At 38.1% G+C, this 21,846-nt stretch overlaps 1 protein-coding gene across 1 annotated transcript in view; it reads right to left on the minus strand.

Moving 5' to 3' along the window:
• The window catches only part of unc5db (unc-5 netrin receptor Db), a 220,983-nt gene that overhangs the window by 3,953 nt on the left and 195,184 nt on the right, over nucleotides 1–21,846 (minus strand). The window contains exons 11-15 of the mRNA XM_079814916.1: nucleotides 21,735–21,819; nucleotides 14,341–14,512; nucleotides 11,684–11,911; nucleotides 6,896–7,045; nucleotides 781–945 (exon numbers count right to left, since the gene is read on the minus strand). Coding sequence (XP_079671042.1) covers nucleotides 781–945; nucleotides 6,896–7,045; nucleotides 11,684–11,911; nucleotides 14,341–14,512; nucleotides 21,735–21,819 — 800 coding nt within the window. The remainder of the gene's footprint in view (nucleotides 1–780; nucleotides 946–6,895; nucleotides 7,046–11,683; nucleotides 11,912–14,340; nucleotides 14,513–21,734; nucleotides 21,820–21,846) is intronic.

Consider the following 21,846-nt stretch of genomic DNA (forward strand, 5'->3'; position numbering starts at 1 on the left):
CGCTGCCTTTGATATCCCACAATCCTCTGCATTCCATTCTGTGACAGTTGAGCTAGAAAAAAAAGATGGCGTCCGAAAGTTGCGTTTGCTGGTCAGTATGTTTTTGACCAACATTTTCCACTTCTGATGTCATTTCGAGCAAGAAATTACTAATGTAGTAATTAAATATTTGTTTAGTTCACACCAAAGCTCTCTATTTTGCTGTAGATCATTAAACTGTTAGGCTGCCTTATAAGTCTGTCTAAAATTCGTTTCGTAAGGTGTCAAGCACAATCGCTGCCTTACAAGTCATTGTCTGATAAGTCAGCTGCCTAGGTTTTTGGACGCAGCCCATATGTAATCAAATGCATGTAAAATACGGCGATCACCAACATTAAACAGCATATACATTAAGAAAAAACGCTGGCGGGGAAAGAGTTAAAATCATCATTATTTTCTTTTTTTATAATCTAAAGAACCTTTTTCCACTATTAAGGACCTTTTGCAAAATGGAAAGGTTCTATGGATGTTAAAATTTCTTCATTGAACCATAGAAGCCAATAAACAACCTTTATTTTTAAGAGTGTATGGTGCAGGTTAGATGTCAATAAGCAGCATATTTGACTTGAGAGCCGCAGCAAAGGTGAAAAATCAGTAAATAATTTCAGTCTGTTCATCACAAAACTTTTTAGAGCTTGACAGCCTGTCACAATAAGCTGTCATTGTTTGGAAGAGACTCTTGCAAAGAGTAAATAACCACAGTCCCCGAAGACGCAGAGATGATATCAGAGTGAATCTGACCTCTCCCACAGATGTGTAGATCTGCAGGAGCTGCTCGTGACCTTTGACCTGCCGCACGCTGATCTTGCAGGAGAGCTGGGTGGTTGAGGCGCTATGTCTCTGCAGCGAGAAGGCACAGTGCACAGGCTGCTGGTTACTATACCACACTTGGGTGAAGGAGAATTCCTGCAGCAGAGGAAATGAAGAGAAGAAGAGAGAGATCAGAGAGCTGAGTCAGGAGAAGCACCTGATCCATGAAAAACGTGGAAGCATGCGTGTTAAGAGACTCGTCTATCAGACCATTAGTACAAAAGAGACACAAACTCTAATCTTGGTTAATTCTGATGATAGGGGTCAGTGCTGGGGTATGTACAACACACAGAATCTGGGAGCAGGGCAGGGGAAGGGAAAGCAATTGCCTTTGATGTATTATTAATTTCCATGAAGCAGCACGTCTGCAGGGAGTGTCCTTGACCTCTCCTGCGCCGTTTCTCCAGCCTTGCATATTGAAATGACCTGCGAGATGCTCTATGTCAACAGTGATAGGAACCCTGGGCAGAAGACATGCTTGATGGGACAGCAGATGCCTTAATGCCAGGATTAATTTCTCCCTCAAGCAGGCATACAAAAGCTTGTTCCAGGAGACAGAAGCACTCCTGAACTGATGCATGAACCCAGAACCAGATACTGTCATATGTATTTGTATGCTAGGTGGGACCAGTTTCGTTCTTCAGGGTTAAAACTTGTAGTTCTGTATGAGAAAAAGTCAAATCTGATATGCTATGCTTCACACAGGCAGACCAAACATTTGTATTTTTTTTTATTTTATTTACAGACTTTTATTTATGCCTTTATCATAAAAAACAGCACCTAATAGTCAGGAAATAGCATGTTTACATTCTTAAACAAGATACAATTACTTACTAACTGTTTTTAAAAGATTAACTGTGATTAATCGCATCCAAAATAAAAGTTTGTGTTTACATAATATATGTATGCATGTTTGTGCATTTACATATACATAATATTTATACACAGTACACACACATGGTAAATGGTAAATGGACTGCATTTATATAGCGCTTTTAACAGACCTACGGCCATCCAAAGCGCTTTCACATTTTGCCTCCCATTCACCCATTCACACACCGACGGCGGTGTCAGCCATGCAAGGCGCCATCCAGCTCGTCGGGAGCAGCTGGGGTTAGGTGTCTTGCTCATGGACACCTCGGCACTTGGTCAGGTGGAACCGGGGATCGAACCACCAACCTTCCGGTTTGTAGACAACCTACATGAACCACTGAGTGTAAACACAAACTTTTATTTTGGATGATATATGTATATGTATTATGTATATATATGTATATATATATATATATATATATATGTATATATATATATATATATATATATATATATATATATATATATATATATATATATATATATATATATATATATATATATATATATATATATATATATATATATATATATATATATATATATATATATATATATATATATATATATATATATATATATATATATATATATATATATATATTAGTGTTGGGGAAAAAATAACCATGATTAATCACCCACAGTACATCCACATCCAAATCTAACATCTTGAGGTTTATGCTTAAAACCAGACAAACACTATTTGTCAATCTGACAAAAAAAAACTATATCAAACTGATGTTCTGTGAAAACAAATTTTAATATACTGCAAAATGTCCAACTGTATGTTGTGTTTCATAATGTTATACCCAAAGCCGTGTAGAGGGACAGTTGCGTCAACTCTGTTCACTCCAATGGACCGTTTTTTTACAGCAATGGTGGCTCGTGGAGCCTCTCAATAGTTCCCGGAAGTTGCAGCAAATACATGCAGCGCCGTAGAGTTCCAGCATAACAGACCATTTGTGTTTTTTTAAAAGGCAAGACGTTTAAAAAAAAAATTTTTAATTAAGTTTAAATGAATCAAATTAACTTGTGTATTAAAGCATGCTAGTTGATTATTGCTCACAATATAAGTAGTTTTAGGGGATGTTATCAGATTATAGATTAGGCTAAAATAGGTTTATTGGATAAAAGTTATTCCTTATTAAATGTGCAATCCTTATTTTAAAATCCTTATTTTAGAATGCATAAATGAGCAAGCAAAAAACGTATGGGTGGAGTTTTTTAGGTATTGTGATTCTGTTGACTATTACCTGTCTATATTATGTTTCAACTCAGCTGATTTTTGGATTTATGGTAAAGGGAGAGGGAAGTTTATAAGTGAGATTAAAAAACAAATCTTAAAAAAAGCAAGTAGTTTTACTGCTACAGCTACTACTGCATATAATATACAGTGAGGAAAATAAGTATTTGAACACCCTGCTATTTTGCAAGTTCTTCCACTTAGAAATCATGGAGGGGTCTGAAATTGTCATCGTAGGTGCATGTCCACGGTGAGAGACATAATCTAAAAAAAAAAATCCAGAAATCACAATGTATGATTTTTTAACTGTTTATTTGTATGATACAGCTGCAAATAAGTATTTGAACACCTGAGAACATCAATGTTAATATTTGGTACAGTAGCCTTTGTTTGCAATTACAGAGGTCAAACGTTTCCTGTAGTTTTTCACCAGGTTGGCACACACTGCAGGAGGGATTTTGGCCCACTCCTCCACACAGATCTTCTCTAGATCAGTCAGGTTTCTGGCCTGTCGCTGAGAAACACAGAGTTTGAGCTCCCTCCAAAGATTCTCTATTGGGTTTAGGTCTGGAGACTGGCTAGGCCACGCCAGAACCTTGATATGCTTCTTACAGAGCCACTCCTTGGTTATCCTGGCTGTGTGCTTCGGGTCATTGTCATGTTGGAAGACCCAGCCTCGACCCATCTTCAATGCTCTAACTGAGGGAAGGAGGTTGTTCCCCAAAATCTCGCAATACATGGCCCCGGTCATCCTCTCCTTAATACAGTGCAGTCGCTCTGTCCCATGTGCAGAAAAACACCCCCAAAGCATGATGCTACCACCCCCATGCTTCACAGTAGGGATGGTGTTCTTGGGATGGTACTCATCATTCTTCTTCCTCCAAACACGTTTAGTGGAATTATGACCAAAAAGTTCTATTTTGGTCTCATCTGACCACATGACTTTCTCCCATGACTCCTCTGGATCATCCAAATGGTCATTGGCAAACTTAAGACGGGCCTGGAAATTTTTTTTATGGTTTAAGCAGGGGAACCTTCCGTGCCATGCATGATTTCAAACCATGACGTCTTAGTGTATTACCAACAGTAACCTTGGAAACGGTGGTCCCAGCTCTTTTCAGGTCATTGACCAGCTCCTCCCGTGTAGTTCTGGGCTGATTTCTCACCTTTCTTAGGATCATTGAGACCCCACGAGGTGAGATCTTACATGGAGCCCCAGTCCGAGGGAGATTGACAGTCATGTTTAGCTTCTTCCATTTTCTAATGATTGCTCTAACAGTGGACATTTTTTCACCAAGCTGCTTGGCAATTTCCCCGTAGCCCTTTCCAGCCTTGTGGAAGTGTACAATTTTGTCTCTAGTGTCTTTGGACAGCTCTTTGGTCTTGGCCATGTTAGTAGTTGGATTCTTACTGATTGTATGGGGTGGACAGGTGACTTTATGCAGCTAACGACCTCAAACAGGTGCATCTCATTTAGGATAATAAATGGAGTGGAGGTGGACATTTTAAGGGCAGACTAACAGGTCTTTCAGGGTCAGAATTCTAGCTGATAGACAGGTGTTCAAATACTTATTTGCAGCTGTATCATACAAATAAATAGTTAAAAAATCATACATTGTGATTTCTGGATTTTTTTTTTTTAGATTATGTTTCTCACAGTGGACATGCACCTACGATGACAATTTCAGACCCCTCCATGATTTCTAAGTGGGAGAACTTGCAAAATAGCAGGGTGTTCAAATACTTATTTTCCTCACTGTAATTTCTCCTGTTTGTGTCTCCTTTATCTCGCTTTTAACACACACAAAAAGTGATTCAGTAGATCCTGAAGACTCCATGCAATGATGCTGTACCCTCGCCCTCAGTCTCTGCTCTGTCTGGATTTTGCAAGCCTTTCCTTGAGGCTTGCAAAATCCTTTAACAAACATTAAACCTCCCAGTGTTGGTCTTTGTGAAAAAGTGCAGATACACCTAGTATGATTAGCGCATAATTTAACACAATCTTTAGTTATATTTAGTTTGCTCCTGCTGACTTAAGCAACCATTATTTAGCAACTATACATTCATACATATTCCTTTCTCTGAGCGATTGGATCGTCCTCATCCAGCACTGCAAACCATAGTGGAGACTACAAGGACAACATGGAGGAAAGGACAGACAAAATGCTTGACATGCAGTTTTTTAGAAATGTATAATCCTTGCGCTAAATCAGTGCAAAGTCAAATACAGATTATATATATGATGTGTATTAACAGATGTTTTGCTTTAGAATTTAATATATGTATTAATTTATACAGTAATAGGTGCATGGGGTGCATACGAATTGTAAACATTAAGATTAATTCAATTTCGCTTAATAAAATTTGACATTTCACTTATTTGATATGGATTTTTTAAGACGATCACCTATCACCTGCAGGTCTCCTGTCCTTATGAAATCATACTGAACAACGTGATTGCCCTTAAAGGGTTAGTTCCCCTAAAAATTAAAATGTTATTTGCTTACCCTCAAGCCATCCTAGGTGTATATGACATTCTTCTTTCAGACTAATACAATCTGAGTTATATTAAAATATGTCCTGGCTCTTCCAAGCATTATAATGACAGTGAATGGCAGCCCAAAATTTGAATCCCCAAAAAAGTGTATCCATCCATTATAAAAGTAATTCACACCTAGGATGGCTTGAGGGTGATTCAATTATGGAATAATTTTCATTTTTGGGTGAACTATCCCTTTAACTAACATACAAGTTTAAGAACATAAAAATACTTCAAAACAACTGCAACACAGTCTTTAACCAAGGTAACGTTAACCAGAAATATGTTAAGGCAGGCAACACAGGTTGACCACACTAATCCTTGAATATTAGCAGATTTGTATCTTTTAAAAACAACATTGTTGTAACTACATGCATTTATTGACTATAAATCACAGTTCTGTCTCTTGAACTCTATCTATTTGAATTGCCACCAAAGCACTTCCTGGAACTATCTGAAGTCTACACGAATCATGTGACGATCAAGGATTTTGGACTTTTGTTGACGCAACTCTCTCTTCTACACGGTTTTGGTTATTCCCACAGTACTACAAACCACGCCCCCTACAAAATGTTACGCCCCTTACAATGAAACAGCCAATTAGTACCTCCCTCTAGAATCGCTGATGGTACCGCTCTTCTTTTACTTCACTTTCCCTGCATTTTTAAGGTTCACTATTCCCACTTAGTGATAAGGCAAACAGATAACATTACATAGATCGTCAGACACTGTAGAGCCGAAAGTATACTTAATACTTTTTTTATGCGTGTGCGCGAGCATATGCGCACAGTCGAACACACTTGCAAATTATACTTCTTTTGACTCGTACGTGTACACAGGTGTTCGACGCATGCACGGTTTTGAGCAATCTCTCGCCACGAGTTACAACCCATGTAAATACTGCAACAACAAAAAAGTGCATGAACCCTTGTATTTGACCCTTGTGTACGTGTAAAAAGTGAAGTATACTTTGGCCTTAAGTCATCCTGTTTGTTTTTCCTCAGTTTTTAAAGTACTTTGTTTATGAAACTCTACAGTAAATTTTATTGAAGGGGTAGGGATAGGGGAAGGGTTAGGGGTAGGATTTTAGCTATAATTACCATAGGTCTAAGATTCGAAAGCAATATATGTTAGAATTACAAACATTTTATGCATAAAACATAAAATAAATGTACTTCAAAAGATTGTTTCAGTAAATTACATCCACGCTTGTTTCTTTGTGGGAGGCCTAACTTGTAGTAGTAGTAGGTGTAACTTGTAGGGGCATGGTTTGTAGTACTACGGGATGTAGACAGACCCATCCCGGAATGTCTTCAATGCAAATGTGAAGGCAGCTGTCTATGGCACATTACAGCTCTGGTCAAAGAAGGTTACCAATGCTAGCATGTTACCTGACAGGTGGTGAAGGGTTTGATGCTCCACAGAAACTGAGGGATATCCTGGATGGACACCTGTAGACTGAGACAGTTTCCTTTGAAGAACAGCGTCTTGGGCTCCTCTAGTAGCTGACCTCCTCTGCTGGTTTCAGCAGTGACCACTCCCTTTGGGAAAAAGGAAAGTACAGGAAAAATAAAGTGAGAACACTGGAGGGAAAAACATAGGGAAGGGCAGAGAGTTGTACAGAAAGAAAATGTGGGTAGATTGGACAACCTAGAACCACGGTATTGTGGCTATTCTGTTAAGAATGTGCTGAATGTTCATCCCGTTCAGAAAAGAACTTGAAATGGCTAAAAAGGCTCAAACACTTGCACTCCATTGTGGTTAAAATTCAATATAACAAACATTATCTGAAGTTGATTTCGAGTAGCTAAAAAAGGACAATGTCTGGAAGGAACAAAAGCTTTACAGCTAATAAACATTCAGAAATATAAAAAAACAGCTTTCAAACAAAGTGTTGCTTAGAGCTTTGAAAAGTAAATTGAATTTAAATTGATTACTGGCTTCTTTGATTTCAAGCATGGCAGTGTTCATCTGTCAAAACTGCTTTGTGTGTCATTGCATTGCAGAGATGAGTGCTCTCTTTGTGTGTGTGAATGTTTGAGCACACAGAAGTCTGAGCACTCGTGCAAGACAACAGTAATTGACTTTGACTTTTGTATCCTCTGTGTGTGCGTGTTTGAAAATAGCATTGACCATTCTGGTCATTCTGATTACACAAATAACTCCAAACTCACAAGTTAGATCAAACTTTTGGACCACACATGCAGTCTCCTTTTGCTATAATCTTGTGATACACCACAGATTTACATTTAAAGGCACAGTATTTAATTTTCGCTGCTATTGGTCGCTTATTCAAAACAAAGGCGCAGCGTGATGACGCCTTGATTTTTGTGGAATCATGGGAATTGTTGTCTTTACCTCTACAGCTGGTGGAAAAGAATCCAATGGGACTCAGGCAGAAATCATATTCATGGATGAGCTAATGTGTTAAAGGGGTGATGAATTGAGAAATCAACTTTCCCTTTTGATATATAAAAGGTCATGGTAATATAAAGATATCCTGTAAGTTTCAGAGCTGAAAACGTCCTTGTTAGTCAAAGAAAAGCTTTTATAGACACCAGGCCCAGCAAACGACCTATGATGTCAAAGGGAGGCAAGCACCGCCTCAGCAGAAGAAGATCAATGCCTACTTCATCACTGCCTGTTTAGCCCCGCTCACCAATTTACGGCTGTAACATAGGCCTGGTGTTAAACCTTTGAGCTACAAAGCAATAAACATCTCTTTGAGGATTAAAAAAATATTGTGCAGTGACTGGGTTCAACAGTAATGCAACATGTAAGTAACGTTAACTGTGTTCATTCTAATGCCTGATCTGAAATGTGATGATTCATAACAGTCAGATGTGCTTTGTCTGTGTGTCAGTAAATCAGACCAGTGACTAAACATCAAGTTGCGTTGTTTCTCTTAGTAGGATGAAAATAATCTGTTATTTAACAGTGATTAATTTCTATAAAGAAAGTTATTAAAGGGGTGGTAAACAACGATTTCACTATTCTAACTTTAGCTAGCGTGTAATGTTGCTGCTTGAGCATAAACAACATCTGCAAAGTTACAACGTTCAAAGTTTAAAGCAAAGGGAGATATTTGCTTTTAAAGAAATCAGTTTCTAAGAACTACAGCAAACGGCCAGTAGGCGACTACACACATTCCTCCAGGGTTGGTGACATCAACAGGCTCAATATTTACATAAACCCCTCCTCCGAGAATATTAAATAAGGGGGGGGGGGGGGTGAGGCCATTTTGTATCGCGGCGCTGTTGTGGTTAGTAGGCTGGAGTGTTGTTGCCGCGATGCAGAGGAAACGCTGTTATTTTCATCCGGATTGCAGGTCTGGGGTACTTGCTCTGTTCAGCCTTCCTTGGGACGGGGGTGCGTTGCAGAGCGTTTAACATACAGCATGTTATATGCACGTGTGTTTGAGTCAGCGGGGAACAGGCGCGCGCGGGGCTCCCTGCAGCACATCTAACAGAGGAAAACATCCACCGTCTTCGCGATTTCAATGCCAGATTTGCACAACGTCAGCTGCGTGAAAAAAACACTGCCGGTGCGTGGATGCACGACGCGCGCGCTGCACATTTCACGGAGGACAACACAAACTTCCACAAACTTCGCGAGTTCAATACAGGATATGCACAACGGCTTGTCCTGAAAGCTGGATTTACAAACAGAAGCTGTTTACGGGCCACAACCTGTAAGTCTGATTTATATTTCATCGATGTGTTTTCCTGTAATAGGTTAATTGTACGTTGTAGCAAGGAAGTAAACAGATGACAACGCTGTTCTGCAAACCAGTCTGTTAAATGCTCATTCATACTTAACGTTATCCGACGAACACCTAACGTTACAAACATTAACGTTAAAATCTCAACAGCGAACCTGGCATTAGTGTAAATGATTCTTTGATTAGAGCTTTTATGTATTGTTTATCTACAGGCTTGCTAAACATGCTTCTGTGTGTGATTTGGCTAACTTACTAGTTAAAGCCAGTGCTTAGTGTTCGTTTTGGGTTAACGTTAGTTCTTGCGACAGATATTTGGCTATAATCGTTCTAAAAATACAAAAGTTAAAGTGCCATTCAGTAGCGATCATTATAGATCCGCAGTCTTTACTCTTGAGGACTGAACAGGTTCTGCTCGATCATCTTCACTCAAATGTTCTGGGTCTGATTCGGGCTCATATGGTTTTATTGACGCCGTTGTTTCTAATACTGAACAGCCTCCAGTAAGGGGCGTGACGTTTCCGACGTGCACTGCGGTTAGCGAATCACAACACACTGGGCCAGCTAACCAATCTGAGCCCACTGCGTATTTTTGAGGGACTGGCTTCATACAACCCGGAAAGCATCAGACCGTTTTACAAGGAGGGACAGAGCAGTGTAGAATAAAGGTCAAATATATGAAAAATAAGGCAATTTTTTTTAAAACGAAGCATGAACACATGTTACAGTGCACCCCACAAACACAGCCAAGCCTTCAAAAGAATGTGTTTTACCACCCCTTTAAAGAAAGCTCCCTTTGCAATCGACAAAGGCACGTTTATCAGTGACTCCCGTTTTATTCAACGAATTTCTTAACTATCTCACGTATGCACTGTTAGTGAAGATGAAAGCATTCCTTAGTGTACAGAAACTGAGTTGCAAAGACGAGATCGCTACTCTCATGCGCTCAGTCATCACTGCAACCTTTCAAGCCACAATCTTAATATAATGCCATAGATCTAAATGTAATGCAACACTTTTCACAATTAGTTAACCATGAGATCTGTAGTTGTACTAAAAACAAGCTAAAAGAGGGAGTAATACTATTTCAAATGCAAAGACGTTAGCCAATCACAGCAGTGGGTATTCACACTGAAGTCTCCCAGTGGACACGCCCCTTAAAAAAAGCGTTCAGAGCAGAAGGCTAAAATCAGGGTAGGAAAAATGCCTTTTATTTATAAATTATGACAATGTTTGATGTAAAAAGCATTCTAATATTATAAGTGCACCCCAGGAAACATAAAACAATTAAAAAACGCAGTTTGTGACCCCTTTAAAGATTTATTAATGTTACTTTAGTGTAAAGCACCTAAGTAACTAGATTTTTCAACTAAATATCCAAATAAATCTAATTAGTAAACTAAATTAACCATATAAACTACTAAATTACTGATCTAATTACTAATCTACTGCCCACATTGTTACTGTATGATAATTGAAATGAGCTACTGTAGATGACATCACCATTTTCTCTGGAGCGGCTGTATGGCCGAATAAAATTCTGTTGCATTATTTTCCTGTTTAACACTGTGAAGCTGCTTTGAAACAATCTGCATTGTAAAAGCGCTATAAAAAATAAAGTTGACTTGACTTGAAGCAGGGTGGGGCTGAAAGCCGTTAAAGCGGAACGAGGCCGCTGGAGCTATTGCTAATGAGAGACAAGCGTGAGTTTATAAATTAAAAATCAATACTTCAGGGGGCGTATAACAGAAACGTTCTATCTTAAGTTAAGATCTGACAAGTTAATCTAGGATTTTCATATTACAGAAACAAATGTTAACTTGATTTAGGATTCTAATCCCATTTTACAAAATCCCATTTTACAAAATCCCATTTTATCTGTGGTTAGGAAATCTTAAACCGCTCCATCGAATTCCATAGTTACCAACGACGCAGAAGCAGCTGCTGTGAAGTAAACGCTAGAGATTAAAATGGAGAAACGTCCTTCAGAAAGAGAAGTTTTGATAAGCTTGATTTCGTGGGAGTTCGTAACTATTTATGTTTTGTCGTCAAAGTGCAACACATCATTTGGGTGTTCAAAAAGTCTTTCCACTGTCAAACATCGCTGTTCTTCATCATGTATCATTAATAAACGTGACACCATTCTCAAACTGTGATTTTCACAGTTGGCTTTCAAATAATTTAGGACACAATTGAGGTTCTCCTAAAGTTAAGTTTTTAGGATTTTTGGTCAAGTAAGGATGTTTCTGTAATAACCTTTTCCTATGCATAGATGAGACATTCTCTAATAGCATTTGTCCTAAATGAGGTCCTAACTGAAATTGCCATGGTTACCAAACAGATGAAGACAGGATTCTAAAGTTAGGATCTTTTATTGTAATACGCCCCCAGGAACCCAAACGTTGCTCTCTATTTTAGTAATGTGAGCAAAAATAGCTCAAATGTTGACTGCAGTTCTCACCTGAAAGGCATGTGGTGTGTCATCTACACAGTGCACTCGCAGGCTGTAGTCCATGGAGGAGGCCTCCATGCTGCCGAACACAGCAATCCTTAGTCTCTTTATGGCGGCATCGGTGACGGGTTCCCCCACCAGTGCATAACAGCCCGGCTGATCCAGCAACAAGTGACAGCTATGCGAGTCCATCAGGCAATAGCAGGAGGTTGATTCATCATCTACTGACATTATTTCCTGTGAACCCAAGAACGAGATGAAATCATGATAACATGACTTGCTCATGAAATCAGACCTAGCCACTTCTTCATTGAATGTTTGATAAGTGTATGAAAACTTGGTATAAAGTGCATGAATATATGAACTTTAAAGGGATAATTCACACACAAATAATCCACCCCAAATCCATTATTTTTCAAGTTTGAAGCCTCAGTCCTGATGAATCGTAATTGCATGGAAAAGAACCATCAGTGCATTTTTAAACATAATCATATGGGTTTGAAACAGCATGATTGTGAATAATGATGACAATTGTCATTTTTGGGGTGAACTATCCCTTTAATGGAGCAGTTTTGCTGTCTCAAATCTGTAGGAAACATTAGCAATTAGAGTTAATTAACCTTATCACATTTTTAAACATAATCATACGGGTTTGAAACGGCATGCTTGTGAATAATGATGACAGAACTGTCCTTTTTGGGGTGAACAATCCCTTTAATGGAGCAGTTGTGCTGTCTCAATAAAACTGTAGGAAACATAAGCAATTAGAGTTAATTAACCTTATCAGACCTTTATCAGCTAACAAGCTTATCAGAAACTGCATGTGCTAAAGATCTGACAACAAAGTGTATATTTATCATGGGAAATGAGACTGTAATATATAAGGGTACATATGATTTTTATAATAAAAAATTAGACCATAATATAAGTGTACAGATTTTTTATCATGGGAAATGAGACCATTATATATAAGGGTACATGTGATTTTTATCATGGGAAATGAGGCCATAATGTATAAGGGTACATATTATTTTTCTCATAGAAAATTAGACCATAATGTATAAGGGTACATATGATTTTTTTATTTTTTATTATTATAATGGGAAATTAGACCATAATATATAAGGGTACATTTGATTTTTTTTCCATAAAAAATTAGACCATAATATATAAGGGAACATATTTTTTTATCATGGGAAATGAAACCATAATATATATGGATACATGTGATTATTATTTTATGATAATTTCACCAAGATGAAATGGGAAATGGGGCTCCCAGTAAAATTTCTCATGATTGTAGCTTTAAATTCTCAATTTCTCATTGGGAAGCCTTACAAGAACCATTTTCATTCAGACTTACAGCTGCTGCAAGATGTTTTTTTTCACCTCAAGAGTGTGAAAGAATCTTAGCTCAGCCAGTATTTTCGCCAGTGTAACTGTGTGATCAGCCGGTGAAAGGAAAAGCAAAATTCACTCCGCCACACTGACATAGAATCACTCACAAATCACAAATCTGTGAGGCCACTTCTGTATTTCTTTGACAAGGTTAGGCTAACATTCATCCAATACAGGCTCTTTTCATTTTTCTGACAGACAACCATTTATTTATGTGACTGCAGCTCTTCAAAGCAATATAAATATCAAACAGAATGACCTCCTTGGAGAACCCGCCCTTTGTAAAATGATAAAAAGTAGATGTGGCGCACGTGGAAAGGATAGAAATGTGTACTACTGCAGTCTTTTTCAGTCAGTGATTTAGCCGGCAGTTTTTTTGTAATTACTTCAGCCATCACCAACACTGGAGCTGTCACTGGCTCAAATAAAACTGTTAAAAGCGAGGGAAAAACTCTGACAGCGAATGTGTTTTTGTGAAGACTGCTGGTAGCAATCTCAAGGATAAGTACCGTGCATTGGAACAATCAGAAATTCATCTAAATAATGACTCGCACTGGTGGTCAGACACAAAAGGAAGGTTATCTAATCGTCAATAATGCTAGCAGCTTACAATAAACAAACTCTGTGCCGCTACAGTACAATTTCATTAATACATCAACTTTCAGATCACAATGACAGTTTTAGGTTTTCAGAGTAAAACACATGGGACTAGGACAAATGTAAGTGATTGTAGTAGGGTCAGGACTCAGGAGGGAGGTCCCGTCCATGACTCCTGTCCTGATTGCTTCGTGTCAGCTCCTATTTTAGGTGGTCCTCTAGTACAACCAGATCGATATATCCTGGGTCTGATGGGACGCCTTGCCCTGATGCTCCTGCTGTTTGACTGCCATGAACTGTGTGTCTTCCCAGCTATAACAGGCTGTAATTGTTTTTTTCCTCCAAAGGCTGCCACAAGGATGTTGTTCAAATGCATTTAACTTATAATTGGTTCATGGCACACTTTGCAGATTATCTGTATCACAAGGATTATCTAAATGCCATCAAAAATGTGTTTAATCGTCAGGGGCTGGTGCTACATATTTAGCTGATTAAAGTATTCAATATTTTTTAAATGTTATGTTGACAAAGGTTGCCAGTGCATTATATTATATTGGCGCAATGATAATAATTGACAATGTTGTCAAATGTAACATACTTATGAGTCGCACTAAAAGAAATTTGAAATGAACTCGCAGTGAAAAACACAGAAGTCATGTCTTTGTTCCTACCTCCCACTTGTTGTCCTTGGTTTGTCTCTTGAGTTTAATGTTCCAGTTTTCAGCGCTGACTTCAGCACAATGAGCTATCGTCATGGCAACAGGATAGGACAGGTTCAGCCCCGGAGGTCCATACGTGATCTCTGGCCCTAACAGAATCTCACACCTTTCCTCTGATTGGGCACTGGCAAAACACGATAAATATTAACACATCACTGACAATTTCATTTCAAAAGATTTCAAAATGAATAAGTAAACAGTTTATTAAATAATAATAATACTACTTTATTAGTATTTTTTCAGCAAGGATGCATTAAGTTGATCAAAAATGAGAGTAAATACATTTTTATTGCTACAAAAGATTTATATTTCAAATAATGAAATTCAATTTTATTCATCAAAGAATCCTGAAAATGTTTTTTATTTTTGTGACACGTGAAGGCCAAGTACGGTAACCCATACTTTTTTGTCCACTGCATTTAACACAAGTTAGTGTGCACATATTATGAGTAGTCAGTAGTGAACACACACACACAAACACACACACACTGAAAACCATGGAGACACAAATCCGGAACAGTGGGCAGCCATTTTTGCAGTGTTTTCAACACTGATAAAAATATGAAATGTTTGCTGTGCCAAACCAGCAAATTAAAATGAATTCTGAAGGAACATGTGACACGCATACTGGAGGAACAGATCCTGAAAAACTGTCATTACTTGAATAAAATACATTTTAAAATATTAACATAGTGCCATATTCCCTATATATTGTAATCATTATGATCACAAATTGTAATAATTGCTTTAAGAGATCATTGTTTCTGCCTAAATTAATTCATGATATATGGACATATAAATGATTTTTGACATATGGACATTACTAACACAGTCACCTCTGATAACAGATTACTCTAAATCGTAATGTAATGTAATGTAGAAACATTACAGCTTTTTTCTGTAAAGCTGCTTTGAAACGATACGTTTTGTGAAAAGCACAATACGAATACATTTTAATTGAATGAAAATAGAAAAGAGTTATATTTAATTGTAATAATATTTCATAATATTACTGTTTTTACTGTACTTTCAATTAAATAAACACAGCCTTGGTGAGAATAAGAGACTTCTTTCAGAAAAAATAAAAAACCCTCACAACTTTTGAGCAGTAGTGTGAATAAATAAATTAACTTAAATAAAATGTATGCATTTGGCAGATGCTTTACTCAAAGCAAATAACATTGCATTCAAGGTATACATTTCATTTTATCAGAGCATGAATCAACCCATGACCTTGGCATCGCCAGCGCTATACTCAGCTGCTTGAGCTACACTAGACCCCGTTGGTAAATAATCAAAATAGTGAACATATTTAGCTAAATCAAATAAAGTGATCAGGAAAAAACTGAAAACAAAACACAATATCATCTATATATTACAACCCTTGTTACCCTGCATAAATACTGTAATGATAAAAACGGCCACGTCTGCAGTCTACAGAATCCTTACAAACACGTCTCGAAGAACCTTGATTTAGGGGAAGCTACTGATTCTCTGAGGGCACCGGAGTCGTTTATCAGCTCCTGCATATTCATTAGTCATTGCTTATGATCTTCTGGCCATTATCTCTACCTTCCATCTTTTTCTTGTGGTGGTAAACCATAACAGAAAACCCATTAATGAGAAAGAGTTAATGAAGGCTTTGGCCTTTCATGCAAATTTAGAGGTAAAAAAAGAAAGGAAGGAGAAGCCTTCTGGTTGACAACACTGCACATTTTCACTGAATAAGATCTATAAAATATGTGCCACTAGGATTCAGGAGGAACAGTGTGGTTTTCATCCCAGTCATGGAACACTGGACCAGCTCTATACCCTTTCCAGGGTGCTGGAGGGTTCATGGGAGTTTGCCCAACCAGTCCACATGTGTTTTGTGGATTTGGAGAAGGCATTTGACTGTGTTCCTCATGGCCAGAATTTCTAGGTGCAGCCAAGTGCCGGAGAGTGTCCGGTTTGGGGACCACGCGATTTCATCGCGGCTTTTTGCGGATGATGTTGTCGTGTTGGCTTCCTCAGACCAGGACCTTCAGCGCGCACTGGGGCGGTTTGCAGCAGAGTGTGAAGCGGCTGGGATGAGAATCAGCACCTCCAAGTCCGAGGCCATGGTTCTCAGTCGGAAAAGGGTGGCTTGCCCACTTCAGGTTGGTGGAGAGTTCCTGCCTCAAGTGGAGGAGTTCAGGTATCTTGGGGTCTTGTTCACGAGTGAGGGAAGGATGGAACGGGAGATTGACAGACGGATCGGTGCAGCTTCTGCAGTAATGCGGTCGATGTACCGGTCTGTCGTGGTGAAGAAGGAGCTGAGCTGTAAGGCGAAGCTCTCGATTTACCGGTCAATCGTCGTTCCTACTCTCACCTCTCGAAAGGACAAGATCCCAGATACAGGCGGCCAAAATGAGCTTTCTCCGTAGGGTGGCTGGGCACTCCCTTAGAGATAGGGTGAGAAGCTTGGTCACTCAGGAGGAGCTCAGAGTAGAGCCGTTGCGCCTCCACATCGAGAGGAGGTGGCTCGGGCATCTATTTCGGATGCCTCCTGGACGCCTTCCCAGGGAGGTGTTCCAGGCACGTCCCACCGGGAGGAGGCCCCGGGGATACCTAGGACACGCTGGAGGGATTATGTCTCCCGGCTGGCCTGGGAATGCCTCTGGGTTCCCCCGAAAGAGCTGGAGGAAGTGGCTAGGGAGAGGGAAGTTTGGGTGTCTCTGCTTAGACTGTTACCCCCGCAACCCGGCCCCGGATAAGCGGAAGATGATGGATGGATGGATGGATGGATATTTTTCTTACAAAAACCCATTGGTGCCGTGTGGAGTACGTTTATAATGGATGGATGCAGTTTTTTGGGCTTCAAATTTTGGGCTCCCATTCACTGCCATTATAAAGCTTGGATTAGCCGGGACATTTTTAAAAATAACTCTTATTGTATTTGTCTGGAAGAAGAATGTCATATCCATCTAGGATGGCTTGAGGGTGAGTAAATCATAGGGTAATTTAAATTTTTGGGTGAACTATCCCTTTAAAGAAAGTAATAGGAAACCAAAGTGTATATCCAAAGTTTTGTTCTATCTTTCCAACTAACCACATTGTAATATAAAATTCACTACAAACGTTGAGCACCACATCAACAGAACTTGCTTTAAGGACTTTTACAGTATGCCCAAAGGACGCCAGAAGCTTTTTCAGCTTATCTGAATCTATATTAATTCAGCTTTGCTGAAGAGGGAATAAGGACTAAACCACTCTTTACAGCCAATCAGTGCGTCCTCTTCCAAACTCTCCCCAAGTGTTCTTCTATTTACATCTTATTACTATTCAGGCATGTCAGGTCTGTAGGAACTTCAATGCGATTCAAACCTCATTCAGGTTTAACTAAAAGAGACTGTATGAAGGACAATGCATTATGAATGTTTGAAATGCCTCAGCTCTATCTGTTTGACATTGGCATTCAAGGCAAAAAAAACTTTTCTCTATAGTGTGTATTTGAACAACTTAATTGAAAGGTTTATTGTCTTTACATGCATGAGTCAAATAATATTCTTCTTGTTTTAAAGGATTAAAACAAATGAAACTGCAATGTAATGCCAGGAAAGTAGTTAAAAGCTCAATTTCATTAACAGACCTCTCCTGTATTCACATCACAGAAAAACACATTTTTTTTTATGTAAACAGTTCTTCACTGCAACACAACACTGGTTTGCATTTTTCATGCAAATCAAGGATAGAGGCAGATTACCTGGTTTGCATAAGGAACTGCACTTCTAAATAAGTCTTTACTCTTGAACCTTAAGTGTCTTGTCATGTTTTTACTACTCTCCTCCTCTTATTCTGCAAGCTCCTAGGTCTGTATTAAGAAGCATTACTTAAAAAGACAGATGAGTCACTGCTAGGGGGTCAAGCAGCAGAGTGCTGGTGCATTAAAGGACACTGTAGGAGGCGACAGGCGAACTTAATGCTTCTATTATGTATTCATTCTTTCATTTAGACATCTGACTGTGACTTTTAACTTTAGTGTGGCAAATTGATCAGTAACTTAATTTAAAGGAATAGTTCCACAAAAATGAAAAGTCCATAATCACTTGCTCATCCTCATGTCTTTTGAAACTTGAATGACCTTCCTTCTTCTGTGGAACACAAAACGAGTTTATATCAGTATGTCCAAACTGCTCTTTTTCATACAATGAAAGTAAATGGTGACCATAACTGTCAAGCAAGATAATTTGTGAATAACGACCTAAATGTAAGCCTGTTTCTCACATAAAGTTAGCTATATGGCTTCTGAAGGCTTGAAATACAGTGCACTAACTCATTTTTGTATGGTTTTATGGTGCTTTTTTTTGATTATCCCCATCCACTTGCATTGTAAGGAAAAGAGAAGCTCCATGATAAACTTCTCTAACTGTGTGCCACAGAAGAAAGTCATAGAGTTTTGGAACAAAGCTTGATTTGTCATCTTAGACTGAACTAAGATACAAATGTTACAATGCTATTTCAGTTATGAATTAGAATAATTCTTCTTGAAATTCAATATTTTGATATTATTTAGGATTGCATGGTACCTTGAGGCAGTCACAGCTTTAACTCATGTGCAAAATCTACAGTTCCAGTCGCAATGTTTTTATAAGCTACAAACCATTACCAGACCTAAAACACAGACACATTTCAAAATGAAACATTTACATAGAGTGATATAAAATATTGTCCTAGGATAACACTAGTGTTGTAGTACTCGAGACCAGTCTTGGTCTTGAGACCACTTTTTTTGGTCTCGGTCTGGACCACATTTGTACTCGGTCTTGCCTTGGTCTCAGACTAAGAGGACTCGGGATTTTGTTTCAAGACTGGTCAAGACCACAACTGCTGTGATATTACTAAATTGCCAGTGCATTGTCTGATTTATTTATTAACATCATTAATGTGACTGGATGTAAAACTTAGTGCTCCGGATGCAATCAATAACTTATTTCTAATTTGATTTATTTATTGTGCCGATTCAGTAATTAATTAGGGATTGTGTCAAAAATGTCACCAAAAATTAATACAAATGCTCACAAAATTCAAGATATTGTTGCAAAAAAGTTCTTGTATGAGATCTGGATTTATAACGTGATATAATTAACCAATATCACAAGAGCAAGAGAGCCATTTCACAAATTTGAGCATGACTGAAAACATGATATTGCTTTAGCAAACATTCAATATTTTTTTTAAAACATTATCCTCAACATTAAGCATTTGTAATTTACCAATTCAGGTGCATCTTCTGTATCACCTCTGTAGCGCAAATTTGATATAGTGTATTATTCTAATTATATTTATTATAAGTAATTTATTATAAGTTATAAGTCATTTCTCAGGTGGTAATGTGGATCTCTATCAATTTAAGGAGTGCTGATCTGGTCTTGGTCTTGACTCGGTCTCGTCCTGCCTTGGTCTTGTCTTGGTCTCAACCCCTCAAAGTCTTGGTCTTGTCTTGGTCTTAACACACATTGGTCTTGGTCTCAACTTGGTCTCTGATTAGGTGGTCTTGGCAAGGAACTATGTGGAAAGGAGTCTTCATTAATCGATAATCTGCCCACTGCTGTAATCATAATGTGTAAAAAGGAATAAAAGTTGTTGCCGTTTTACTGCCTCCATTGTTAATTTCAACTGGAAAACGCAGTGAATTGTATGAAAAGAAACTTTGGAGTTTTGCACACCTGGAAGGAGATCTTGACAAGTCACAAACCACTCCATGATATGACTGGAGCAATTAATCACCTCATGTGAATATCATTTTACATAATTTGTGAAAAGTGCTATTCATTTATTTATAAGTAAAACTTTTTTCAGTGTGGATAAACTTACAGAGTGCACCTTGAACTTAAGGCTTCTGTCTAAATCAGCGATCTGCCACAGATGTGGCGAACAATGACTCATAATGTCCTCATTTTACACTCATTTGTTGTAACCGTTTCCTCCATCATCCTGTGCTGTTATGAAGATGTATTCAGTCTGAGCAATAACAGCCAGTGTGTTAGATCTCCTTTAGGTTTTGGCAGAGTGCAACAGATATATTGTCTCCAGAGACACATCAAGACTCACGCAGGGTCATTACCTTTACATGCTGAGAATACATAATACACGATGTGTCAAAATGTAAGACCTTCACTAACTCTCAAGAAAGTTTTATGAGGAAACAGCCAGGTGGGGGTGTAAACCATAACCTATATATGCCAAAACAACTCCCATAAAATGATCACTCAAATGATCAGGATAAAAAAGATTCACTTCTGTGAACTGCATGTTTGACATGACAAAGGAAAATCAAGTCATTGCTTCTGACATAAACAGACTTCAGCTTTTCACAGAAAAGAATTCAATAACTCACTAAGTGAGAATCCTGCTTGTTTGACAGAGCTTTTATGGCAGTACACGTTCCAGTGTGAAGTCAGACTCCATCTCTAATATTCATAATCAGATCTCACTTTAAGGCAAGAGAGTCTTGATGATAAAAGCCAACTCTGATATTTTCATTCTGTATTCATTTGTTCCAAGTAATGGTATTTCTTCATATAATACAGACGCCATCCCAATACCAAAAAGCACAAACATATAACATCATCTGCAATGAATGTACGTCAATGCATGTGAATTGTTAATTGACCTAATTTGTAACCATTTAAATCTGTAGATCTGACTATCAAGTATGTAACCTTTCACAGTACTGTTAATAACCCCCAATAAACCAGTGTAAACTAGACATAATGTTGATTTAATGATACACAGTGCATTAACAATATAGTCACATTCTAGCAATTCTATCCCACATATTTAGCTATTCTTCTTACTGCACTTTTTTCCATCAGTGATATAGCAGAGTGATTTTTGTCTTTCCTACAGCAAAAACCACCCAACAATTGTATTAAGGTATGCCCTTGAAATACAATAGTAAATAGGTGGAAGGTGAAATCAAATGTACTAACATTTCTTTAAATTACCTAAATTAATTAAAATAATGCATTTTTCAACATTAAAAGGGAAGTATTCAGAAACTCTATGAACATAGCTCAACTATTTTGCTATTCAAACCTTTTTCTTTTATATGGGTCTCTCTTTTGGTATGATAAGTGGGTTACATAAATTAAACATTTTATGAAATATGTCCATAATTTGAACATTTCTGCATAGAGACTGACTGTTTATTGTATAGTGCTGGGTCTAGGTAAAAGCTCCTTTAACAAAATAATTTAGAATTTGAATGAAAAAAGAGACAAAAATGAAAAAACAGATGTTTTGTCTGAACTGTAAAGAAGAAACGCTAATACTTACACAAACAAATATGAAAGTGATACAGATATGTCAGTCTACGGTCTTACCTAGACTCCCCCTGATTTATGAGCATGTACATTTCCCAAGAGGTGTCATCAGCAATCGCCCCGTGAGGTACCAGCAAGCTTACTCCTAGAAAACCAACACCGTTAACATCAA

Source organism: Gobio gobio, assembly GCF_949357685.1.
Source record: "Gobio gobio genome assembly, chromosome: 4".
Classification (NCBI taxonomy): domain Eukaryota; kingdom Metazoa; phylum Chordata; class Actinopteri; order Cypriniformes; family Gobionidae; genus Gobio; species Gobio gobio.